Source organism: Hyperoodon ampullatus (genome assembly GCF_949752795.1).
Source record: "Hyperoodon ampullatus genome assembly, chromosome: 2".
In the NCBI taxonomy this organism is placed as follows: Eukaryota; Metazoa; Chordata; class Mammalia; order Artiodactyla; family Ziphiidae; genus Hyperoodon; species Hyperoodon ampullatus.
The window spans coordinates 23,428,484-23,456,188 of NC_136915.1; the positions used below are offsets into that span (position 1 = coordinate 23,428,484).

General features: G+C 41.8%; 1 protein-coding gene across 2 annotated transcripts; it reads right to left on the reverse strand.

Annotated features, from left to right (window-relative positions):
- Window positions 1-68: 68 nt before the first annotated feature.
- On the reverse strand, window positions 69-27,682 carry TAF12 (TATA-box binding protein associated factor 12). Of its 2 annotated transcripts, XM_079725806.1 has the most exons (6): window positions 27,622-27,682; window positions 12,918-13,169; window positions 11,151-11,228; window positions 7,724-7,838; window positions 2,072-2,160; window positions 69-292 (listed from the first exon to the last, which is right to left on the reverse strand). In XM_079725806.1, the coding sequence occupies exons 2-6, from the start codon at window positions 13,083-13,085 to the stop codon at window positions 257-259; spliced, it is 486 nt and encodes a 161-aa protein (XP_079581932.1). In that variant the 5' UTR covers window positions 13,086-13,169; window positions 27,622-27,682; the 3' UTR covers window positions 69-256. The 2 variants fall into 2 exon arrangements, with proteins under 2 accessions (XP_079581932.1, XP_079581931.1); XM_079725805.1 differs by lacking the exon at window positions 2,072-2,160.
- Window positions 27,683-27,705: the final 23 nt, after the last annotated feature.

Here is a 27,705-nt window from a genome sequence, read left to right on the forward strand (position 1 = left end):
CACAAATAAAATCTTCTCTGGAAGATACACTGCTCCTCTTTGAGATGGCAGGAAAAAGGGACCGGAAGTTGGGGTAGGAAGCTTTATTCTTTTGGCAGATCCTCTCAGTCATTATAGATATTGCTGCACTGTTAATAAAAAATATATGCTTCTCTGTAAAGCATTAAAAAAAAAAAAATCCAAGGATGAGATGGCTGAGGTCTCAGCTCAAGTATCTCCAAATACATTGTTGTCCATTCCCTGACTTTTCCGTGTGTTATTTCTTGGTTGTTTTCCGGATCAATGCCATTCTCTGAAAGGAGAGAGAAATAAGCAATTACACAGGTTAGAGTCAGGAACTTTCCAGGACATCCATGTGTGGCTACCAGGTAGCATGGTCTGCACCACAGGCTGGACTCCTCAGGAACCTACAGGCACAGGGAAACTCAGCAGTTCCTTCTAACTCAAGCACAGTCTGCGGGGCCCTAAGACAAGTTTCCACAGGCCAGTGGACCCATTTCATTGACCAAAAGACCCCAAAAGCCCTATACTAGCAGGATGGCAAAAACAGTTAAAAGCAGGTGACAGCTCCTGCCTTTTGGGGATTTAAGGGACAGGCCATCAAAACATGTGCTTTCTAGGCTTACCCCCTTCCCCTAATCTCCTTCTCTGATGATGGAAAAAATAAGGAAGAAGCGGGGGTTCCCTGGTGGCACAGTGGTTGAGAATCCGCCTGCCAATGCAGGGGACACGGGTTTGAGCCCGGGTCTGGGAAGATCCCACATGCTGCGGAGCAACTAGGCCTGTGTGCCACAACTACTGAGCCTGCGCATCTGGAGCCTGTGCTCTGCAACAAGAGAGGCCGCGATAGTGAGAGGCCCGCGCACCGCAATGAAGAGTGGCCCCTGCTCGCTGCAACTAGAGAAAGCCCTCGCACAGAAACGAAGACCCAACACAGCCAAAAATAAATAAATAAATAATAAAAATAAATAAATAAATAAATAAATAAGGAAGAGGGCTCTGTTTTGAGCCTGTTGCCAACACGTAAAGGGAGCTGACATTCCTCACTTGATAGCCTGCAATGAAGGAAACTGACCCTAACAATTTCCACCATAACCCATCAGGGAAACATTCAGATCATGGGTTTCAAATCTTACTATTACCAGCCACTGGCCAAATGAATGACTTGCTTTGCTCACCCTTTTTGACTAAGAGATTGTTTGAACATTATGATATTGGTTGATTGATAAATAAATAAATAGGGCTGAAAAGTGGTAATCTGAGAGCAGAGCCAAATGACCGTCTACTGCCTGGAGGGACCTCCTTCTGAACAACATTGCAGCCCTTCGATTCCGGCTATTGACGGTCTCCTTGTAGGGCTTCCTCTATGAGCTCTGTAAACATACCCACTCCAGAGATCCCAGGCTATGGAAAAGCGAGGTACACTCAGCCAGAACTGCCCGACTGTGGCCATCAAGCTCGGAAAAAGCCCACTTTTCAAATCGGAGTAGCCAGTTAAATTAAGATTTGTCAAATGGAGGCCAACATTGCTATGAGACTGACCAACGACTGGGATAGCTTGTTCCCTAGCAGACGTGGAGACAGGTTCTCTTACTGACCCCTCAGTTCTGTAGTAAGAGGGACGGAGAACAAAGGTTAAGCTGGGGCAGAGGCCAGACGCCTGGCAGAGAAGCCTGGGTGCTACCTCCTAGCACAAGTACAGCATATTTCTGCTTTCCTTAAACTGCCCTCTAGTCGGAGGGCCCTAGATGATGTTCAAATCAGAAACAATGAAGGAAGATTTCTTTAAAGAGATGTGGAGGGGGCGAGTTCCATACAGGTTAGAAGAACCTAGAATCAACAGCTTTAAGTGGCACCCATTAGAGTTGAGAGAAAAAACTGAGACCCCCTATGGGAACAACAAAGCACCTAGGAAAAATCTGGCTGATCTCCCGTGCAGCCCTGCTGCCTCTTGCCCTCTCTGACATTTGGGGGAAATGACAACCACAGTGATGGTATCTGTGTGCATTCTCTCTGAGACACAGCTCAAGGGATCAGCTGTGGCTGGCCCGAAACTCTGAAGCCTTCTCACCTGTTTGTGAGCTTCTGTGGTGCAAGCTTTTTTGTAGGGTCGTATTTCTTCAGAGCCAAACCCTGGGATCCACATGTTCCACTGGCGTTCTGTAAGGAAGAAGCCCACACAGAGATAAGGGGACCAGGAAGGCAGTGTCAAGGTGCAGTGTGACCCTCAGACAAGGGTCAGGGAGGACTAATCTGGGCAATCAACTGTACCAATTAACAGTAACTCTGCAGAGGGGCTCTATGGGACACAAATGGGGGAATCACATATGGTGCCTCCAAGGTTTTAAAGGACACTATTTGACCTTCTTGCAAAGAAATAAGAGGTAAATGAGTCAAAACTTTGAGTGTGGAGCCCTAAGGTTTCCATGCAGCTTTTCAGGAAAGGAAAGTTATTTGTTTCTTCAATAAAAAGTTGTTTCTTCTGTCTTACCCCTATGCTCAAGGTAACCCCTCTCAAACCAAAAGGAGGAGTAGGAACAGAAAGGTATTCTTTGCAATCTGGAGTTAAGAGCCAAGCCCCAGTTCTGCTGCTTCACTGTGGAGCAATATGACCTTGGTCTCAGTTTCTTCACCTTTTATATGGTAGTAACAACAGAAATAACCACCTGATAGGATGGTTGAGAGGCTTCAATGGCATAATGCAATCCCAGAGCCTGGGATAAATACACAGAGATACAGATACAGACAGAGGTATGTCCACGCCACAGCTCCATGTCCTTGTGCCACTGGATATGACCATCCCTGTAAGACTGTCACTACAAGTTATCAGAGGGCAGAGATTTGGTTTTTCCACTTTTTCAGTAACTGGCATAGCCACATGGCCCCCTAAATCCACATATAAAAGTGTCCTGGACTTCCCTAGTGGCACAGTGGTTAAGAATCCACCTGCCAATGCAGGGGACACGGGTTCGAGCCCTGGTCCGGGAAGATCCCACATGCCACGGAGCAACTAAGCCCACGCGCCACAACTACTGAGCCTGCGCTCTAGAGCCCACGAGCCTCAACTAGTAAGCCCACATGCCACAACTACTGAAGCCCACGTGCCTAGAGCTCGTACTCAGCAACAAGAGAAGCCACCGCAATGAGAAGCCTGCGCACCGCAACGAAGAGTAGCCCCCACTTGCCGCAACTAGAGAATGCCCATACACAACAACGAAGACCCAACACAGCCCCCCCCAAAAAAAAAATGTACTGCACTTTAAGTACATCCAATATATATATAAAAAAAATTATACTTACACAAGATTATTTAGGGAATAAATCTCTACTCAAAAGGAGTTACATGGGGACTCCTTTATCATGCTCCCCTAGAGCACTGAAAACATTTGTTTTACAAATTTGATTTGCCCCAGACAGGCACTTACTTAAAATCAAATTGAATATTAGTGGTTTTATAGTTATACTTTGTGTCTAATGCATAGCAAATATTGTGTGAATGAATGATTCATGGTTGGTTCTAGAATAATTTTATATACAGCTCTCTTCCAATATTTCTTTGAAAATAAAAATGAAACTTTCTGCTAATAATAAGTTGTTGTCAGTACTTGAAAGTGACACTAAGATTATTCTCTGGGAATTACACTTTACAATCAACACAAAGTGGATCAGGATATGGATATGCAAAGTCGCTTTAAAGAGAGTAGCTACCAGGCATGAATACAAACATGTTAAGTATGTGTAACTATATATTTAAATAAGTGTGTACAGTTGACCTTTGAACAAGGCAGGGGTCAGGGGCGCCAACCCTCCCTGCACTTGAAAATCTGCATATAACTTATAGTCAGCCCTCCAACCATGCTGTTCCTCCATAAATGCAGTTCCTCCATATTCACAGATTTAACCAACCGTGGATTAGGTAGTACTGCAGAATTTACTACTGAAAAAAAATCACCAATAAGTGAACCATGTGCAGTTCAAACTCATGTTGTTCAAGGGTTAACTGTATTTATATTTTATATAATATTAATAGAATAGCAACAACATTTAGTGAATAAAATGTGTAATAAAATGGCTGGGACAAAGCAGCATTGTGCAAAGCATTCTATGTTCATTATCTCATGTAACTTTCACATTTATGAAGAAAGATCCTGTCTCAAAAATACACATATTGAATATACTGAAGATACATTCTTGCAAGGAACCATTATGTGCATAATTGACTCAGTAATTCTGCACCATGTAAAGTAATCAAATGATCTTCACTTCAGACAAATCAAATGGAACATATGTCAGGTGTAATCACAATATAAATATTCATGCACTGTATAGCATTTATGGTAATATATATGGTAACATATGTGTATGTGTAATATGTATATATTTACATATACATGTTTATAATAAATTCTGATTAAAATATATTGTGGGGACTTCTCTAGTAGTCCAGCGGTTAGGACTCTGCACTCCCAATGCAGGGGGCCGGGTTCAATCCCTGGTCAGGGAACTAGATCCCGCATGCCACAACTCAGAGCCTGAATGCCGCAACAAAAAGATACTGCACACTGCAACTAAGACCCAGCACAGACAAATAAATAAATAAATATTTTAAAAAAAGAAATGTTATTAAAAAATATATATATATTGTGGAAATGCAAAAAAAAATAATAATATATATATATATATACATATTGAACACATATTCAAGTAAAATAGGTTAGGAGATACATAAGTTAATCAGTTTAGTAATCCTGAACATTTACATTCAATTAAACCAAAAGATAATGAACTAGTATGAATATATACTCTACAAATAAATATGCTTAATGCAAAAAAAAAAAAAAACAGAAATAAAGAAAGGCCATGTCAATCAGAAGGGGAGGTTATTCAACTATTCAAGTATAGAAAATAGCCGGGTCAGAAGCAAACACTGGCAGTGCCCATCCCAGCCCATCCAAAAGAGAGCCATCAAGAGTTTACAGCCTCGCCGGCAAGCTTATCCTTGCTGGGCGTGGGGCAGGGAAGTTGTGGGCAGCAGGCCTAGATGGTTAACACCAGGTTCCCTAATTCCCCAAACCCGGATCCCGGGCCTCCAAACAACCTTCTGATTATGATTCAGGTTCCATTAGGCCCACTACAGAAGCTATTCTGGTCATGCAGACTTTTGAGTATCCATGTCTGTGATAATTCTTACCCTTAATGAAAAAACTGATATTCCAATTTTATTTTCAACAATTAAAATACAGAATATAGGGGCTTCCCTGGTGGCGCAGTGGTTGAGAGTCCGCCTGCTGATGCAGGGGACACGGGTTCGTGCCCTGGTCCGGGAAGATCCCACATGCCGCGGAGCGGCTGGGCCCGTGAGCCATGGATGCTGGGCCTGTGTGTCCGGAGCCTGTGCTCCACAATGGGAGAGGCCACAACAGTGAGAGGCCCGTGTACCGCAAAAAATAAAATAAAATAAAATACAGAATATTTTTAGGGCTTCCCTGGTAGCGCAGTGGTTGAGAGTCCGCCTGCCGATTCAGGGGACGTGGGTTCGTGTCCCGGTCCGGGAGGATCCCATGTGCTGAAGAGCAGCTGGGCCCGTGAGCCATGGCCGCTGAGCCTGCGTGTCCGGAGCCTGTGCTCCGCAACAGGGGAGGCCACAGCAGTGAGAGGCCCGCGTACCGCAAAAAAAAAAAAAAAAAAAGTGGAGTCTGTATTCCCTCCCCTTGAACCTGGACAGGTCTTTGTGATTGCCTCAAAGAACAGGATTCAGCAGAAGTAATGCTGTGTGACTTTGGAGACTGAGTTACCAAAGGTCATGCTGTTTCTGCCAAATGATTATGGGACACTTGTTCTGGGAGCCCGCAGCTGCCATGCAGAAGGCCAGCTATCCTGGGACTGCATATGAGGAGACCAGGTAGAGAAACCAGAGACAGACAGAGAGAGACTTGTGGAGTCCCTGCTTTTTGAGTGTTCCAGGCCAGGCATCAGATGTGGACATGATGAAGCTCTGTTACAGGTTAAACTGTGTCCTTCAGAAAGGTGTATTGAAGCCCTAACCCCGAGTACTTCAAAATGTACTAGAAATAGGGTTGTTGGCAGACATAAGTAGTTAAGATGAGGTCATACTGGAGGAGGGTAGGCCCTTAATACAGCATGACTGGTGTCCTGTGAGAAGAGGCACAGACACAGAGGGGAGAAGCCCACGTGAAAACCGAGACACAGGCTGGAGTGATGCAGCTACAAGCCAGAGAATGCCAAGGATTGCTGGCCACCACCAGAAGCTAGGAAGCAGCAAGGGAGGATTCTTCAACAGAGACACTGGAGAGAGCTTAGCCCTGTTCTTCTGGCTTCCAGAACTAAGAGAATAAATCTGTGTTTTTGTTTTCTTGTTTTTTTTTTAAAATAAATTTATTTATTTATTTATTTATTGGCTGCATTAGGTCTTCGCTGCTGCACACGGGCTTTCTCTAGTTGCGGTGAGCGGGGGCTACTCTTCATTGCAGCGCGTGGGCTTCATCATTGCAGTGGTTTCTCTTGTTGCAGAGCACGGGTCCTAGGCGCACGGGTTTCAGTAGTTGTGGCATGTGGGCTCAGCAGTTGTGGCACACGGGTTTAATTGTTCCATGGCATGTGGGATCTTCCCGGACCAGGGATTGAACCCACGTCCCCACCATTGGCAGGCGGATTCTCAACCACTGCACCACCAGGGAAGCCCCCAGTCTGTGTTGCTTTAAGCTATCTAGTTTGTGGTACCATTACGGCAGCCCTAGGAGACTAATACGCCTTCCTTCAAAACACTCTCAGCCCCAGCCACCACCTGACTTCAATCACATGAGAGATCCTTAGCAAAGCTGCCCAGCTAAGCCCAGTCCACCCCCAGGCCCATGAGCAAAACGAACAACTGTTACTGTTTTAAGCCCTGTTTGTTACACAATAATAAATAATTGAAATAGCTGTCTTTTGCTATTAATACCAGCAATGTTAACCAGAAGTGTGTTATTTATTCCACCTCCACTACCAGCGCCTCCCGGAGCAGTATCTCCCTGACACTGGGAAGGAAGCCTTTCAGCCATGGGCTGATCTGCACTCAATCCCTTAATATCTTCTGCCTCATTCCCTTGGCCTGACTGTCTTTGTAGTCACGGACTGTCCCCTTTCTTTTGATCACACTGCAACCAATGCAGGGGGGTAGCTTATTCATTTCCAAGTGATTACAATTATCAGTGTTAGATGAGTATCTTCCAGAAAAACCCAAGCTCAAATTTAGTGTCTATTAAGTAGAACAGCAGAATACAAAATTATATGTACATTATGGATATAACGTTCTTGAGAAAAATACATCAATAAGCTAAAAACTGGAAGGAAAATACCATTATATGTATGATAGAGATATAATAGCTACATTTACTAAGCTCCTACTTTGTGCCAGTCACTTTACGAAGATAACCCATAATCCTCACAACGACCCTGTAAGGAGGGTATTATGATCCCTGCTATACAAATGAGGAAACCAGCTCTAAGAGAAAGTAAGTAGGAAGGATAAGGTGGTACAGTTAGAAAGTGGCACATCCAATGCCAGGGTTCATTCCCCCTACCATGCATGGATTTCTCTTTCCTGTGTAATGCTACTATTGCATGAATACATAAATCCCAGAGCCCAGAAGTCTGATCCCGGCATGAAGCTTCCTGGAGGAGCAATAGTGTGGATACCTCAGGGAGAAACGAGACCACATACCTAGATGCAGCTGGACATCTTTCACCTCCAGGGTGCTGGACTTGCGATGCCGAGCAAGCTGGCACGCTGCTGTCACCACGCTCTCGATAAAATCATCAGCAATCTGCAGCAGCATCTGGGGGGAAAAAAGTGGGGGAGAGTAACCATGACACTGGCAGGGTAGGCTCCTGTTGCTGGGACAACTGTATCTGCTTGAATCACATATTCAGTCAGGCTTTCTAACAGAAGGCCTGGAATCAGCATTTGAGCGAAGGTGGGGAAGGGGAGTGAGGACCACAAGAGAAACACATTAACTCATTAACCAGGTTGAGAGAAACTCACACCTTTCTGAGGACGTACTTTCCGTACTTTCTACCTAGCAGCGATCAACCAGCCCAACCGCTACCCCCTCCACATCTTATGAATTAGGTAGGAAAATAAAAGTGAATCATTAAATCCTCACTCCCTCATATTCTCTTAAAAGCATTTTTATTTCCATTATCTCACCTAGTCCTTATAATCAACCTGTGGAAAAAATGGGGCATAGATTTTACCCTAACTCTATAGAGGAAGATGCTAAGATTCAGAGAGATTAACTTGTTCATGGCCATGTAACTATTAAGCAGCAAAACCAGGATTCAACCTCAAGGTTCTGAGTCCAAATCCTGGATTCTTTCCAGTTCATTACCAATTATTCCTAGACTGTGTGAAAAGCAAAATCAGAATTCTGAAGTTAAAAATCTACATTAAAAAAACTGAAATTTTGGGCCTCCCTGGTGGCGCAGTGGTTGAGAGTCCGCCTGCCGATGCAGGGGATACGGGTTCGTGCCCCGGTCTGGGAGGATCCCATATGCCGCGGAGCGGCTGGGCCCGTGGGCCATGGCTGCTGAGCCTGCGCATCCGGAGCCTGTGCTCCGCAACGGGAGAGGCCACAACAGTGAGAGGCCCGCATACCACAAAAAAAAAAAAAAAAAAAAAACTGAAATTTTGATCAGTGAATACCTTCCTCATGGCTTCCTCTGCTGACCAAAAAAATAAAATAAAATAAAATTACAACCACAGTTATAAACATTCCTTGTTCTGCTGGACTATCAATGCATTGTCATCTTTCCTATGGAACCAAATGGATACCATCTAAAGGAAAGACTTCTAATTAAACATGGCAGATCAACTCTAAAAATGACCTCCTCTCCTTCCCTACTCCCATTAAAATAACAAGAAAGGAAAAAAAAAAGACATATAAATCCACAAATACAACAAGAATAGGAGAGAAAACCTTAATGGACAAGATATTCCAATAAACTTCTAAAGTAAATTTTTGTTAAAGAGGTAACAAAGGAAGAATGGGAAGTGACCTAGCAGACAGAAGGTATAACACAAATGCACGCAAAGGGGACGCCAATGAGAACGAACTGATTTGCCCTTCGCAACTCCTAAGAGATCTAGGATTTGGAGGTGTCATTAACCACAGAAGACTGGACTGAGGTATGGAACTAAAAACTGGCCAATTGTTACTTGTCTGTACAAAGTAGTCCCCCAACCCCCACACTTCAAAAGCAGCCAAGTGACTTACCACACGTACCTGACCCAGAACACAGTAGGTTTACTCCCCAGAAAAACTGAACAGGAGTGGCTACGGATGAGAGTACAGCAGACACAGCAGAGACAAGAGAAAGATACAGCCCCTTTCTCTTGCCTTGCTTCCGGGATGTTAGAAGCTAGAGATAAACCCTCCAGGTAGGAGACTAAAGGATTTTTCTCTGCATATACTAAATGATTCCAGAGAAAAGACTTACAGATACTGATTAGGGAATCCCCCATTAAGAAGGTTGACTATGGACAAATTATTCTGAAGTGAAGCCAGTGGTATGCTGGAGCCAGATTAGATGAGGTCATGAAGGCCAATTATATGCATTTCTTCCCAATCCTGCATTCAGTGACATGTTGATAGCTTAAAACAGGGCATAGTGAGAATATTTACACCACAGAAATCAGGAAATGCTGAAAGTCAGAGTCTTTTTCTCCACAGAGCTGATTGTTAAACATTTACCAATACATGACTGGGCGAAGACCATCAGTCAATAAGTTCTGCTTCAAATCAGGTTTTTAGTGGCTCATTCTTTAAGAACGGATAGCCAGAATCACCAGACATTTGAAGAAAGTCTCCAACACTAAAAGGAAAATAAACAAACCAAAGGGGAAAAAAGGGACCCAGAGGAAATAAAGACAATGCAGGGAAAAGAAGAAAATGTCAAACAACGTAATTAATATCCTTAGAGAGAAAAATAAGATACTACAACTGTAAAATAAGAACAGAATGGTTTAGGGGGAAAAAAGTCAACAAGAAAAAGTTCATGGAAATTAAAATTTTTATTATAAAAGAAAGTTAAAATTTAGAAGATAAACTAAGGAAAATCTCCCCAGCAAGTAGAATTTAGAATTACAAAGAAATGAAAAAAGAGAAAAGATAAAAAACCTAAGAGGATCAATGCAGAAGATCCAATATCCAACCGTCATTACACACAGAAAGAAAAAAAGCAGAGAAAAAATTATCAAAAAACTAAGATTAAAAAAATGGAACCTTCATACACAGCTGGTGGGAATGTAAAAGAATGGAATGCTTTATAAAAACAGGAAGTTCCTCAAAGGAAAAACACAGAGTTACCATATGACTCACCAATTCCAGTCCTAGGTATATATCCAAGAGAAATGAAAATGCATGCCCACAGAAAAACTTGTACATGAATTAAGAAAAAGAAAGAGGGGCTTCCCTGGTAGTGCAATGGTTAGGAATCTGCCTGCCAATGCAGGGGACACGAATTCAAGCCCTTGTCCGGTAAGATCCCACATGCCATGGAGCAACTAAGCCCCTGTGCCACAACTACTGAGCTTGCGCTCTAGAGCCCGTGAGCCACAACTACTGAGCCCGCGTGCCACAACTACCGAAGCCCGTGCGCCTAGAGCCCATGCTCTGCAACGAGAAGCCTGCGCACCACAATGAAGAGTAGCCCCCGCTCACCACAACTAGAGAAGAGCCTGCATGAAGACCCAATGCAGCCAAAAGTTAAAAAAGAAAAAAGAATATTACTTAGAAATACAGAGGAATGTTCTAGAAACAATTAAAATTGTTGAAAGTGACTGCCTGTGAGCAGCAGCCTATGCCCTTTTTGACAGGCAAAAGTAGCAGTGCTGTTAAGTATAAAGTACTAGGCATTCTCCTATGTGATTTGTATAAGTTATTCATGGGACCCTGACAATAAACCTGTAGATAAATAATGTCATACCTTACCAACACAGGAGGAAGCTGAGTCTCAGAAAAGTTAACTGACCCACCCACAGAGCCAAGTCTCAAAATCAGACTTGTCTGCCTCTATAATCTGTGCTCTTAACGGCTATTCTATACTATTTCTCAGGGACACAGTCTCTGGGGTACCCAATCCCACCTTACCTCCTCCACATCTTCATCCAGTTGCTCATTAGGATCCACTTCTCTTACTAAGTCTTGTAATTTCTTCTTGGTCAATACCTAAAGTTAATTGGGAGAACATTTTTTTCAGCCAAGTAGCAAAGAAACAAACACCTCATTACCCTATAATGAAAGGCTATCAATTTGTTGGGTTTGGTTTCTACTTTCCAAAGAATTATCAGTCTGGCTTACTTGGTGCTATTACTACAAGACTATTGTCTCAAGACAGAAGTAGCCTAGGGAAAGGCAGAAAGAGCAATATGGAAGAGAGGCCAACATCTGTCAGGTAGTTTTAATAAACTCTACATTAATTTGCAATTTTCTGACCACCACAAGTTGTACAGTGCCCCTGCTGCCTTTGGACAAGCTCTTCTACCCTTCTTCCTACCTGCTCGGCTCACAGTGCCTCCTTTCTGATGCTCTCCCAGCCCACCCAGGTGAAAGCAACCACTTCCTCCTTTGGCCTCCACTGTACCCTGTGTACCCTTCTATCATTGTGTACATTTATAAACTTGCCTGTTTCTGACTTAATAGGCTGAAGGCTCCCTGAGGGCAGGGAACACATGTTCATCTCTGTATAACTAAATATCGATATTTGTGAAAGTATGTACAACTACGATCCCTCTTTCATAAAGGAAATATTATACCACATATATATGCCACTAAAGAAGGATCAAAAGACATACACTAAAATGCTAACCATAGTTATTTTGGGGTGGTGGTAGAATTTTGGGCTATTATTCTGTCTCTTTTTCTAAAGTTTCACGATAAGCATTGCATGACATCGGAAATAAGGAAAAAATAATAATTTTTAAAATAAATATTTGTTAATAATGTCTCAGATCTATCCATTCAACCATCACTTAATTCAAGCCTTTGCCACATATCTTGAATTACTGCAAAAGTCTTAGACTTGGTGTTCCTCCCGGTCTGCCCCCTTTCCTACCTTTCTTGTCCCCTTACTGTCAAGTTAATCCTCCTAAGATATACAACTTTTATTATGTTACTTTTAAGCTTATTAAATATTTGCAAAGATTGTTTACTGACTAAAAGTTCCAACGGAAACTGACTAGCATAGGCCTAGTTTGTTCTGCTGTAATGCTACCTATACAATTTTATCTCCTGCTCTTCTCCAACACCACACCCATCATGGGTTGGTCTCCTGAATACCTGCCCAACCCTTCCCATTCACTGTTGCTAGTTCCTCCCCAATTCTCTTGAACTGTTGTCTCCTCATCCTATTCTACCCAGCCTACAAGGCCCAAGTCAAGAGAGTATACTTATTTCTTATGGCTCTGGAGGACAAAAGCAGGATCATGGGTAGAAAGAGGGGGTCAGATTTTAGAATCACTGCAGAAAATAAAGGCAGCAGCTAGATGAACTAGGAGAAAAGACTGGAGGCAAGAGTGCTTTTATTACAGGAATAATGAATAATGAATCCATTAATTATTTAACTATTTTATTTTATTTAACAAGTATATAGCATATATATTTATATATAAATAGATAAAAACCTGTCACAGGCAAGGTGTTGTGTCAGTGCGTGTATATATGGATGTATGTATATGTATATGCATATATACACATAAATACTACAAAGTAAAAACTGATAAATGTACATGATATTTCGATAAAGAACTTGAGAAGTCTGAGAGGAAGAGGGAGCAGCTAAGATGGACATCTCTCAGAGTATTACTGCTTCAAAGAACAGATAAGAGGTGCCCACAGAGAACAAAAAGCGAATGATACCTGATTGTTTTCAGGGCTGAGACGCCCTCCCGTCCCAGGAGTGCCTGGGATCTTTACCACTGTAGTGCTATTGGCCATGGAGCCTTGTGGAGGGGTGCTAGCTGGTTCCGGTTTTATTGATGAGAAATTGGACAGGTTGATTAGGGCTGAGGGGCCAAACTGGTTCATAATCTGCCGCGCTTTGGACTTCAGCTCATAGAGCTTATCGAGATCTTGTTTCTTTTTGGAGCTATGAGGACCAAGGCCAATCAACTGTAGAAGAAAAACAAGAGAATTAGCTCTGCAAGTACATGTAATAAAGGATGAGTTTTAAAAGTAAAATTCTATGAGGTCTGTCAGACTTTGAAGGGTCTTCATTTGATACCTGCACATTGAAAATGGAGGGAATGAAGAATGTTCATTGCTCTCACCTGATATTTAGAAACCATCTCTTCTCCAAAAGCTAAATAAAATAGTCCACACAAGTGAAATAAAGAAGTAAATGAAATGAGGAATCTTATGTACAAAAATAAACTAGAATGAGCAAGACATTTTTGAAGACTTTGTAAAAATAGAATACTTGGTTAAGTACTACATGCATTATTTTTGAACATCAAATAATGCTAAACTCAAATAAATCATGGCACAATCACATACTTGAAACCTAGTCACAAAACTTCAGAAAACAGATTAGTTCATTTTGGCATTTCAAAACATGCTTAAGTCTATGTCAGGGCCTAATAAACACAGTTTTTAGCAATTGTTAAAAGTAAGCTCTTCACTGTCATCAAGGGCAAATTTTCTCAGAGTGTTAGCAATATTTAAATACATGCAGAGTCCCTAGGCTGGAGTAGCCAAGACTTCTAAATTTTAGAGCCATGAGGCTGACTCCGTGGACATCAGCTTTGGTGTCATCAAGATCAGAAGCACATTCAGGAAGTTCCACCCACAGTGACCTCAAGGAGCTTACTTACAGCTATCTGAGTGTCTAGATCTTTAATTACATCAGCAACGGCTGTGAGCCCGGTGAAATGAGAGGCAGCCATTTTCAAAAGCTACCTGTAAATGAACAACTGGCATCAAGCACCACCCTTGCCACAGAACCATTTCAGCTGCATGGCCTGCACATCTTCAACGACCAGAATGCAGGCAAACTGACTGTGGAGAACATTTCCTTATTCCAACTGGGCACCAAGAAAAACATCTCCATTTCTTTCATATACAACTTTTAAAATTAATTAATGATGACAATAGTAACATTAAGACTCTCTTCCAATAAAATGAATGCACTATTGTTAGAGATAAGCCAGCAGCATATGAAATACTTTATTGGCCAAAATTGTGGAATTTGAACCTGCAAGAATCATGGCAATGTTTTCAGAACTTGATAAAGCTTAGCAACCTGAATGAGTATCTGTATCTTGCCCCTATTGCTGAGTTCCTCTCCAACAAATTGTCTAACTCTCTAATACAAGAAATCATCTTCTCCTGGTTTACCCTTAATAAAAGCAACTAACTATGCACTGGTTAAATGATCAAGAGAAACTTGTTGGCCAAGAGCCAGCTGAGGGCGGCAGCACAGCATCAGGATTACTTTTTTTTAAAACCATATGTGGTGCACGTCTCCTTTTCCCTTACCCACAAATCTTACCAATGGAAGAAATGGGAAAGGAAAAGATTGTTAACATGGTAACAGTTGTCCTAATGGTATAAAAGCAAACTATTTTCCCAGATCAAGTCCTATGAAAAAGCCTCATTAAAGATTATCTGTATGGGGCTTCCCTGGTGGCGCAGTGGTTGAGAGTCCGCCTGTCGATGCAGGGGACACGGGTTCGTGCCCCAGTCTGGGAAGATCCCACATGCCGCAGAACGGCTGGGCCTGTGAGCCATGGCTGCTGAGCCTGTGCGTCCGGAGCCTGTGCTCCGCAACGGGAGAGGCCACAACAGTGAGAGGCCCACGTACAGAAAAAAAAAAAAAAAAAGATTATCAGTATGAACATAAGCCACCACAATGAGAAGCCCACGCACTGCAATGAAGAGTAGCCCCCGCTCGCCACAACTGGAGAAAGCCCGCGCACACCAACGAAGACCCAACGCAGCCAAAAATACATAAACAAATAAATTTATTAAAAAATAAAATTTAAACAGTTGATCAATCTGGAATGGGGGGAGTAATACACTCCTCCTTTCATACACTCCTCCAGTCCAGATGGATCAGATATTTAAATTTTAAATATAAAGTCATATACTAGATAAAATATAGAATATCTTTATTTTTTATGTATTATTTAAAATAAAATTTTTTTTGGCTGTGTTGGGTCTTCGTTGCTGCACGCAGGCTTTCTCTTGTTGCGGAGCACAGGCCCCAGGGCACACTGGCTTCAGTACTTGTGGCACGTGGGCTCAGTAGTTGTGGCTGGCGGGCTCTAGAGCGCAGGCTCAGCATTGTGGTGCACGGGCTTAGTTGCTCCGTGGCATGTGGGATTTTCCTGAACCAGGGATCAAACCCATGTCCCCTGCATAGGCAGGTGCATTCTTTTTTTTTTTTTTTTTTTTTTTTTTTTTTGCGGTACGCGGGCCTCTCACTGTTGCGGCCACTCCCGTTGCAGAGCACAGGCTCCGGACGCACAGGCTCAGCGGCCATGGCTCACGGGCCCAGCCGCTCTGCGGCATGTGGGATCTTCCCAGACCGGGGCACGAACCCGTATCCCCTGCATCAGCAGGCGGACTCTCAACCACTGCGCCACCAGGGAAGCCCAGGCAGGTGCATTCTTAACCACTGTACCACCAGGGAAGTCCCTATTTTTTATTTTTTTAAAGATTTATTTAGTATTTATTTTTGGCTGTATCGGGTCTTAGTTGTGGCACACGGGATCTTCGTTGAGGCGTGCGGGATCTTTCCTTGTGGTGTGTGGGCTTCTCTCTAGCTGTGGCGTGTGGGTTTTCTCTTCTCTAGTTGTGGTGCGCAGGCTCCAGGGCGCATGGGCTCTGTAGTTTGCAGCACACGGGCTCTAGTTGAGGTACACAAGCTCAGTAGTTGTGGCATGCAGGCTTAGTTGTCCTGCAGCATGTGGGATCTTTGTTCCCTGCCCAGGGATCAAACCCATGTCCCCTGCATCGTAAGGTGGATTCTTTACCACTGGACCACCAGGGAAGTCCCTAGAATATCTTTTAAAAATATCAGAAACCTAAACTTAACACTTTATACAAAAATTAACTCAAAATGGATCACAGACTTAAACGTAAAATGCACAACTATAAAACTTTTAGGAAAAAACAGGAGAAAATCTTTGGGCTCTAGCTAGGCAAAAAGTTCTTAGACATGACACCAAAAGCATGATCAATAAAAGGAAAAACTGATAAATTGGCCCTTATCAAATTTTAAAAGTTTTCTGTGAAAGCCCACGTAGAAAGGATGAAAAGACAAGCTACAGACTAGAAGAAACTACATATCCAAAAAAAGACAAACTACATATCCAACAAAAGACTAGTATCTAGAATGCATTAAGAACTCTCAAAACTCAATAGTTCAAAAAAAATTAATTCAATTAGAAAGTGGACAAAAGACACACCAGACGTTTCACCGAGGATATACAGATAGCAAATAAGCAAATTGAAAGACATTCAATCAAAAAAATTAGTCATTAAAGAAAAGCGAATTAAAACTACAATGAGATGTAACTACACAACTATCAGAATAGCTAAAATAAAAAATAGTGACAACACCAAATGCTCACGAAGATGCAGAGAAATTGGATCACTCACACACTGCTAGTGGGAATGTAAATGGTATAGCTACTCTGTAAAACAGTTTGCAGTTTCTTAAAAATCTAAGCATGTACTGTCACAGAGGAGCCTAAAAAGACATGAAGACTAAATGGAAAAACTAAGATCTGAATAAACTATGGACTTCAGTTAATAGTAATGTATCAGGGACTTCCCTGGTGGTCCAGTGGTTAAGATTCCACCTTCCAATGCAGGGGCCCTGGGTTTCGATCTGTGGTCGGGGAAGTAGGAACCCACATGCCGCAGGGCAACTAAGCCCACACGTCGCAACTACTGAGCCCGCGTACCACAACTAGAGAGCTCGTGCACCGCAACTACTGAGCCTGCGTGCTCTGGAGCTCGCGTGCCACAACTAAAGAGAAGTCTGTGCACACAGTGAAAGATCCTCCGTGCCATAACGAAAGATCCCGCGTGCCACAACTAAGACCTGACACAGCCAAAAATAAAATAAATAAATATTAAAAATAATAATGATAATAATAATGTATCAAACGTGGTTAATTAGTTGTAATGAACATACTATACTAATGTAAGATGTTAATAATGGAGAAACTGGGTGCAGGGTATATGGGAACCCTGTACTATCTTCCCAAATTTCCTGTAAATCTAACACTGCTATCTCAGCAGGGCCTCCTAAATAAATGAATGAATGAATGAATGAATGAATGAATAAATGGATTTTAAAAACTGCTCTAGGAAAGAGTTTATTTAAAAAAATGAAAAAAGGAAAAAGAAGACCAAATCATGAATACACAAAACAACAGGAATGAATCTTAAAATATTTAGGTGAAAAAAAAGCCAGTCTCAAAAGAATAAATACTACATGATTCCATTTATATGAAATTTTAATATCTAATGATCTAAAAACAAATCTCTAGTAACAGATGGGGCAGAGATTGACTGCACAGGGGCAGGTTGGAAGTTTCTGAGGTGATATAAACATTCTATATCTTAAGTGGGGTAATGCTTACACAGCTGCTACATTTATCAAAACTCACAGAACTATATTTTTACAATGTATACATTTTATTGTGTGCAAATTATACCTCAATGAAGTGGATTTGGGGAAAAAAAATCAGGCAACTACTGTATGACCCAGCAACTGCAATCCTAGGCATTTATCCTAGAGAAATGAAAACTTATGTTTACACAAAAACCTGTACACGAATGCTCATAGCTTTATTTGCAATAATCAAAAACTGTAATCAATTCAGATGTCCCTTAATAGGTAAATCATTAAACAAACTGTGGTATAGCCACACCATGGAATACTACTCAGCAAGAAAAAGAAATGAACTACTGATATGCACAACTTGGATGAACTTCCAGAGAATTATGCTGAGCAAAAGCCAATTCAGAAAGAGCCCATATTGGGGCTTCCCTGGTGGTGCAGTGGTTAAGAATCCGCCTGCCAATGCAGGGGACAGGGGTTCGAGCCCTGGTCTGGGAAGATCCCACATGCCGCAGAGCAACTAAGCCTGTGCACCACAACTACTGAGCCTGTGCTCTAGAGCCTGCAAGCCACAACTACTGAAGCCCGTGAGCCATAGCTACTGAAGCCCACGCATTTAGAGCTGTTGCTCCACAACAAGAGAAGCCACTGCAATGAGAAGCCCGTGCACTGCAACAAAGAGTAGCCCCCGCTCACTGCAACTAGAGAAAACCCGTGCACAGCAACGAAGACCCAACGCAGCCAAAAATAATAAATAAATAAAAGAGCCCATATTGTATGCTTCCAGTTATGTAACATTTTTGTTTTTCTTGTTTTTTAAAAAATTAGTTAACTAACTAACTAATTAATTAATTAGGTTGCACCAGGTCTTAGTTGCGGCAGGTGGGCTTCTTAGTTGCAGCACATGGGCTCCATAGTTGTGGCAGGCAGGCTCCTTAGTTGTGGCATGTGAACTCTTAGTTGCGACATGCATGTGGGATCTAATTCCCTAACCAGGGATCGAACCCAGGCCCCCTGCATTGGGAGCGTGAAGTCTTATCCACTGCACCACCAGGGAAGTCCCCTATATAACATTTTTGAAATGGCAAATTTTATAAACAGAAGACAGATTAGTGAGGTTGTCAGGGACTGGGTGGGAGGGAGGGAGGTGTGATTATAAAAGGCAATATGAGGGGCCCCTGTGATGGAATTGTTCAATATCTTGATAGTGATGATGGATAAATGAACCTATAAAAAGTGATGAAATTGTATAGGACTTAGTACTCATACACATATAAGTAAACAAGAGCAAGTAAAACTGGGGAAATCTGAATAAGATTGTTGGGTTGTATCAATGTTGATATCCTGATTCTCAAATTATACAACAGTTTTGCAAAATGTTACCGTTGGGGAAAACTGGTGGTGCAAAGTGTACAAGGGATCTCTGTATTATTTCTTATAACTTCATATAAATCTACAATTATCTCAATTTTTAAAAATTGGAAAAACAATATTCTCAAGAATAAATAATATCCTTCTAAGGATGACTTTACAAAGCTCAGGAGCCATAAAAGAAAAGACTAATATGTTTAATTACACAAACATAAAAATGTCTGCATGGCAACAAACATAACAAACAAAGTTACAGGACAAAAGACAAACTAGCAAAAATATATGCAAGATATATCAAAGGACTAATTTCTTTTATATATAAAAAATAACTACAAATCAGTAAGTACCAACTACCCAAAAGAAATATTGTGAAGAAATATGACTACAAGAAAAAGAAATTCAAATGGTTCTTAAAATAATGAAGTGATCCTTATTCTCATTCATAATAAAAATGCAAATTAAAACTACAAGGTACTATTTATTCCCCATTTGGCAATGATGAAAAAGTTTTATAGGGACTTCCCTGGTGGTCCAGTGGCTAAGACTCCACGCTCCCAATGCAGGGGGCCTGGGTTCGATCCCTGGTCAGGGAACTAGATCCCACATGCTGCAACTAAGAGGTTTTTTTTTAACATCTTTGTTGGAGTATAATTGCTTTACAATGGTGGTTGCAACTAAGAGTTTGCATGCTGCAACAAAGATCCCGCATGCCACAACTAAGACCTGGCACAGCCAAATAAATAAATAAATTTTTTAAAAAAAGAAATAGTTTTATACATACTGTGTTTGAAAATTTTACGGAGAAATAATCATTTCATAAGTTGCTGGAGTGGGGGAATATAAATTAGTTACAGGTCTCTATAAAGAGCTACTTGGCTGTATCTACCAAAATAAGAAAAGCGTATATTGTTTTAATCCCACAGTTCTATTTTTAGCAATTTATATTATAATTGAACTTGTATGTGAATAGAATACTATACATACAAGGAATTTCAACCTAAATGTCCATCAAAAGTGATATAGTTAAACAAACTAGAATATAACTATATAATATAATAGACTGAAAAAGAATGAGACTCATGAAAATATTATGCTAAGTGAAAGAAAAACTACATATTGTAGGATTCCATTTATATGAAATGTCCAGAATAGACAAATCTATAGAGACAAAAAGTAGATTAGTGGTTGCTAGGGCTGAGGAGTGGGGGAGAAGAATAGGGACTGACTTCTAATGTTTATGGAGTTTCTTTTAGGAGTGACAGAAATAATCTAGAATAGATTGTGGTGATGGTTGCACAATCCTGTTTGTAGCAAAAAACCACTGAATTGTATACTTTAAAATGGTGAATTGTATATGTGAATGTCTCAATAAACCTGTTTCTAAAAAACGAGGAAGCTCATGAAATGACCTTCAAAATACACTGTTCATTGAAAATGCAAGGTTCAGGATAGTGAGGATAGGGACTTCCCTGGTGGCGCAGTGGTTAAGAATCTGCCTGGGGCTTCTCTGGTGGCGCAGTGGTTGAGAGTCCGCCTGCCGATGCAGGGGACATGGGTTCGTGCCCAGGTCCAGGAGGATACCACATGCCGCGGAGCCACTGGGCCCGTGAGCCATGGCCGCTGAGCCTGCGCGTCCAGAACCTGTGCTCCGCAACGGGAGAGGCCACAACAGTGAGAGGCCCGCGGACCGCAAAAAAAAAAAAAAAAAAAGAATCTGCCTGGAGCTTCCCTGTGGTGCAGTGGTTGAGAATCTGCCTGCCATTGCAGGGGTCATGGGTTCGAGCCCTGGTCTGGTAAGATCCCACATGTTGTGGAGCAACTAAGCCCGTGTGCCACAATTACTGAGTCCGTGCGCCACAACTACTGAGCCTGAGTGCCACAACTATTGAAGCCCGTGTGCCTAGAGACCGTGCTCTGCAACAAGAGAAGCCACACAATGAGAAGCCGCACACCGCAACGAAGAGTAGCCCCCGCTCGCCACAACTAGAGAAAGCCCGTGCGCAGCAACAGAGACCCAATGCAGCCAAAAATAAATAAATTAAATAACTAATTAAAAAAAAAAGAATAGTGAGCATAGTTTGTTATCACTTATTAAAAAAGACACAGGGCTTCCCTGGTGGCGCAGTGGTTAAGAATCCGCCTTCCAATGCAGGAGACAGGGGTTCGAGCCCTGGTCCGGGAAGATACCACATGCCGTGGGGCAACTAAAACCGTGTGCCACAACTACTGAGCCTGCACTCTAGACCCCGCGAACCACAACTACTGAAGTCCACGGGCTTAGAACCCGGGCTCTGCAGCAAGAGAAGCCACCGCAATGGGAAGCCCGCACACCCCAACGAAGACCTAACGCAGCCAAAAATAAATAAATTTTTTTAAAAAGACACATAATGGGCTTCCCTGGTGGCGCAGTGGTTGAGAGTCCGCCTGCCGATGCAGGGGACAAGGGTTCGTGCCCCGGTCCGGGAAGATCCCACATGCTGCGGAGCGGCTGGGCCCGTGAGCCATGGCCGCTGAGCCTGTGCGTCCGGAGCCTGTGCTCCGCGTACCGCAAAAAAAAAAAAAAAAAAAAAAAAAAAAGACACATAATTACAAATGTATAAATTATTCCTGGAAAGATACATAAGAAGCTGAAAACAATGGTCGTCTTGAGGGGGATAGCAGAATGGTAGTACCTGGGTGGTCCATGGGACCAAGGTGCGGGACTATCTTTCATTGTATACCCCAAATTCTGTAATATGTGCATAAGTAACCTATGAAAAAAATTAAAATAAACTACTATCTGGTTTGTTTCCACTGAAGAAATAGGTAATACTGACCCCTGTTTTTAAAATATAACAAAAAATATAGCAGTAGCAACAAAAATAAACCTTGACCTTTATCTCACACCTTATACAAAATATCAATAAATTAAAAACTGATCACAGACTTAAATGTGAAAATGTAAAACTACAAAACTTTTAGAAAACATAGGAGAAAATCTCCCTGACTTTGGGTCAGGCAGAGTTCTTAGATACAACACCAAAAGCACAATCCACAAAAGAAAGAAACTGATAAAGCGGACTTAATCACAATATAAAACTTCTGCTCTGCAAATGAAAACAAAGACAAGTCTGAGACTAAGAGAGAATATTTACAAATCACGTATCTGACAACTTGTATCCAGGATATATAAAAGACTCTCAAAATTCAGTAAGAAAACAACTCAATTAAAAAAATGGGTAAAAGATCTGAATTGATCCTTCAACAAAGATAAACAGATGGAAAATAAACACATGAAAAGATGCCCAATATCATTATTCATTAGGGAAATGCAAAATAAAACCACAACGAGATACCACTAAGTACCTATTAAAATAACTAAAATTAAAAATAAAATAAATGGGTCTTCCCTGGTGGCGCAGTGGTTGAGAGTCCGCCTGCCGATGCAGGGGACATGGGTTCGTGCCTCGGTCTGGGAAGATCCCACATGCCGCGGAGCGGCTGGGCCCGTGAGCTATGGCCGCTGAGCCTGCGCGTCCGGAGCCTGTGCTCCACAACGGGAGAGGCCACAACAGTGAGAGGCCCGCGTACCGCAAAAATAAATAAATAAAAATAAAACAAAATAAACGGACAAGTGCTAAAGAAGATGTGGAGCAACTCAAACCCTCATACATTTATGATGCGACTGTAAAATGCTGCACTCTTTGGTAAATGGTTTGGCAGTTTATGATAAAATTAAACAGACACTTATCATATGACCCAGCAATCTACTCCTGGGTATTTACCCTAGAGAAATGAAAACTTACAGTCACACAAAAATCAGTATGTGAATGTCTATAGCAACGTTATCCATAATTGCCAAAAACTGAAAACAATCTTTCAACTGGTTAATGGATAAACAAACTATGGGTATATCCATATAATGGAATACTACTCAGCAACAGAAAGGAAGAACTACTAATACACACAACATGGATAATCTCAAATGCATTAAGCTAAGTGAAAGAGGCAAGACTCCAAAGGCTACTTCCTGTATAAGTCCATTTACATGACCCTCCAGAAAAGGCAAAGCTATATGGATGGAGAGCAGATCAGTGATTGCCAGGGTTTTGGGATTGGGGAGGGTGTGACTACAAAAGAGCAGCATGAAGGAAAATTTGGAGGGTGGTGGAACTGCTAGGTGACTTGAGTGTTATGGGGCTTACATGACTGTACACACTTGTCACAACTCATAGAACTGTACCCTCAGAAAGGTGAATTTTATGGTGTGTAAATTTAAAAATAAGTTTTAAAAAATCACAACATGATCAAAATGGTCCAAATTACCTGTTCAGTGACAACTTTCATTAGCCCAATTGTAGACGATGCTGGTCAAGCACAGTGGAATGAAGTGACCATAAATAACCTGAATTCCATTATGTAATGTACCATGTTTGCCTTTGGGCTACTCAAATTTCTAACTCTCATTTCCTTAGAATGCCAAGAGGTAGGAATGTACTACTGAGTAAAAACAGAGGCATTAACTGTGGGACAGTTTGAGAGAACAATTATAACAGGAAACTCTTTACTAGCTCCTATTATGTGGAATTCATGTGCTATGGGATTCAAGAAGTCAGGAAAGTCCACACCCCAGTGATCTACAGTAGAAAATACTTAAATGATTTTATCAAAACAAGATAGTTTGGCTGGGAGTTCAACTAAATAACCAAGACTATCCTCCCTCCCCCTACCCATCACACTTAAACTGTAGTTGATAGGCTAAGGATGACAAGCCCTAATTGCTTTTCCTTTTAACAACCCTGTACCTCAAACAGAAATCCAGTTGCAACTCTATTATTGTGTCAAGAGGATGTAATTTTTTCAGAGAGTAGGAAAATGGGGGAGATCTTGCAGTAGAAGAGTGTGGTCTTCTCTGGGAATCTGTTCCATTAACAGATTTTTTTTTAAGTGAAGAGAATGGGGAATAGAAGCCTGGATTGTCTTTTCTTTTTTTTTGGCTGCCGCACGGCTTGTAGGATCTTGGTTCCCCAGTGAGGGATTGAACCCGGGCCACAGCAGTGAAAGCACCAAATCCCAACCACTAGACCACCAGGGAACTCCCTGGATTGTCTTTAAAACCCTTTTACCTCTGAAATGTTTAGGAATTTATTATTTAAACAAATACTGGAGTAAAGGGGACTACCAGCCTGATAGCATAAAAGCCCTAACACTATGGTGCATGACTTAACGATTTGGGTTTTCTACCTGGCTGTTTCTTTCCTCACTGGCTTGTAGATGTATCTAAACAAGCTCATGTTTCCCAGCCTAAATAAACCAAAAAGAATCAATTATATTGCAGTCTGTGAGACCTGAGAGCAACAGAAATGTGGGATTTTTTTTCCACTAGGTTTTTTGGCTAGTTTGACCCTGTTTAGGCAATTTTGACTTAACAGAAAAGTAGTACAGTACAGTGGTTCAAGGGATGGACTCTGGTGGCACTGTCTGGGTTCAAGTACCAACTCTGCCGCTTATTAGCTTTATGTCCTCAAGCAAGTTACCTAAACTCTTTATGCCTCAATTTCCTCATCTGAAAAATGGAGTTAATCATAAGGTGTACCTCATTGTTGTGACAATTCACTGAGTTTATGTATCTAAAGCACTTAGAAGAATGTGTGGCACATAGTAAGTACAATTAAAAATGTTTGCTAGTATTTTATATATGCTCTCCTCTTTTAAATCTTAGTTATAAAAGTTAGTATATTAAACCTAAAAGGTTGCACCCATCCTGCTATGTACTGGTGGCATCCTGTAACTATTCTTATTACTACAGACATTAAAAAAAGAAAAGTGGATTAAAAAACAAAAAGTAGTGGCAAATGGTCAGCAGGAGGCTGATGAGAGGTACTGTGGCACAGGGAAGACCCAAGTTAGTTGGGCTAGGTGTCATCATAGCTCTGCCACTGAGTTATATGAGCTGCCTTTGACCAGAGTTTCTACATCTATAATTAGGAGAACCAGGCAAATTCTAAAGTCTCCTCCAGCTCTAACAATTAGTATAAGATTTAAAATTAAGTCCATATGTACAGATTTCAAAGTTTGTCTTCTGCCTCCAAAACACATGTGTCACAGTGCAGGCTATAAACACTGCTGATGTACTACCTCCAAAGCACTTTGGGGCTTTCCACAAACACCTTTGGTCAAAAGTAGTATGTTCTATGTTCACATCAACTTTAAGACAATGATTTTCTGATCAGGCACTTACTTAGAAATCCTATTCTAATAATTCAATCGATGCTAGAGCCACAAATGAGTGAAATAAGTAGTACAATTTGCAAATGTAGATGAGGATGATAACTCAGGAATAAACTATTATTAATTAAACCATCAAGTATTTTGAAATGGTGGTATGACCATGCTTTACCTCATAATTTGGTGTAAGTTTTGACCACTTGCATTTAGTATAGGCACTTGCAAACAGTTTAGGCAAACCCACTGGGAACAAAGTTATTGCAGTTTCCCCAATCATCTAGTTCATGTTACAATAATTGTAAAGTTAATCCAATTTAAGCCCCTGTTCTTCAAATTGGTCTTCCTTGGCCTCCTAAATTTAAAATTAAATATGTCTTACTCCAGTGTGAGGGAAAGTTCTATTCAGGTCCCATTTTTCTATCTTGAATATCTATGCTTCTTTAAAACACAGGAATTTAGTTCTCCTCAAATACTACACTACATAAATACCCTAATAAGTTATAGTACTTGATAGTAAGAGGAGTCTTGAGGAGGAGGGAGTGCTTTCATTCAATGCCATGCTTTGTATAACTATTACCTCTATTTTGCTGATGAGCAAGCTGAGACATGGCAAGGAATCCACTTAGAAAAACAGAAAAAAGTTTTAGTCAAACACATAACTGGGTTTGACTGTGGCTGGGCCACTTAGTAGCATGGGATTTCAGGGAAGGCACTTAACCCTTCTGCACTGATTTCCTTATCTGTACAATGGGACTAACAATATCTAACTTGTGGGGCTATAAGTGATAATTAAATGATTTAATATTTGAAAAGTGCTTATGATGATATCTGGTTAGTCTAAGTTTCTTTTTTTTTATTGGAGTAAAATTGCTTTACTATGTTCTGTTAGTTTCTCCTGTACAATGAAGTGAATCAGTATTTGTATACCTATATCCCCTCCCTCTTGGACCTCCCTCCCCCCCGCCCATAGTCTGAGTAAGTTTCAGTAAAAGATATTACTGAAGAATGAAAGTGACTGGTCCAAGTTTCTCCACCATCCTTATCTAAAAGCAGCCATCTTCCCTAAATGCTTATGCTAAAAATAAAGGGTACATTTTACTTATTTGTGACTTTCTAAATGACTTACTATATTGTTGAGGGGGAAGGAGCTTCATTTAAAGGTTTCCTAACTCGTGACATTCATTGTATCAATGTCAATACAGTTAACAAGACCCAAAATAAAATACTAGAATTTGTAAAAACTTCCCTCGAGTTTGAAGTTAGAGCAAAGATTCTAGAAGCATGTTTTCAAGGAATATTAACCAAGCATCTCCTATCTGCTATGCAGAGCAGGGTACTGTATCAAAATCATGATCTAATCAATCATTGCCTCACTGTAATCCTAAACCTTCTTTGGACTTTAGCCTCCTTATATGTAAAATACGAGTTTAAAAAAGATTATCTTTCCGGGTCCTTCCATCTCTGCCATCCTCTTTTTTTGAGATGCAGAGATCTGTGCTCAGAGTTGGGTGGAATGGGATTTAAAGCACTTATCAAGTATATAGCTGAGTTCAAACTGCTTCAACTTTACAGCAGTGCTTCGCCAGAACGAAGCAGAAAACGAAGATGCTTGCAAGTGGGCTTCCTAGATTGTATCCGACACAAGATAAGCCTGCCAAAAGCCAAGTAGGCAGCGCGAAAGAGTCGTCTTTCCCTGAATACATCCTTTACCACTCTCGGTTCAACCAATATGAGAAAAAAAAAAAAAAAGGATCATTATATTTTTTCCGAAATCTCTCCCTTTCCCTTGGAGGCTGATCTCCTCACATCCGTGGCCCCTTATACTCTCCGCTTTTAGGAGCTAGTGTCTTCACAGCCCTGTTCCCTCAGGTACTTCGGAGTCTCCAAGCCCCGATCCCGTCCCCACAGAAGCCCGTCTTCACTGCCCGCTCCTGTTCTTCCCAAACCCAAGTGTTCTCTTACTCTCCTGCCTCTCAGGAACCTAAGTCTTCGCCGCCCTGTTCCTGAATCCTTAGAAACCTGTGTCTTCACTGTCCCGCTCCCACCGCTTAGCAGCCCAAGTCCTCACGGCTCCGCTTTTACCTCTCAGGAGCCCGTGGCTTCACGCCCCGTTCTCTTCCGACCCTCTCCTCTTCGGAGCACGGGTCCTCACAGTCCTGTCCCTCTCAGCCCACTTTCCTTCGGGTGCCGGCTAACTCCGTCCCCTTTCCCTAAGTCCCGCCTGGAGCCCAGGTCCCCACAGCCGCGTCTTCTCCGAGCCCCGAGCCCCTCAGTCCCGTCCCAAGAGCCCGATTCCTAACAGCCCCGTCTCCTCCACAACCTGGCTCTTGAAACACTGACCACTGTGGGTCTGGGTCCTGACTCCCTCCTCCCACTCTTCTTCCTTAACTGCCAGGGCCCAAGACTCACAGGCAGCAGCGTCTATCTCCCCATGATATGCGGAGACTGCCCCAGTGAAGCGCTCGTCTCAGCAGCCGGTCCGACTGCTCGGCC

What these genes read in the sequence shown, in the direction of transcription:
- TAF12 (XM_079725805.1), bottom strand. Translation starts at nt 13,085, where the DNA reads ATGAACCAGTTTGGCCCCTCAGCCCTAATCAACCTGTCCAATTTCTCA. An exon ending in TCAGCCCTGAAAACAATCAG is followed by an intron (nt 11,229 to 12,917) that starts GTATCATTCGCT and finishes AATTAACTTTAG; the next exon opens with GTATTGACCAAGAAGAAATT. An exon ending in AGATGTCCAGCTGCATCTAG is followed by an intron (nt 293 to 7,723) that starts GTATGTGGTCTC and finishes CTCTCCTTTCAG; the next exon opens with AGAATGGCATTGATCCGGAA.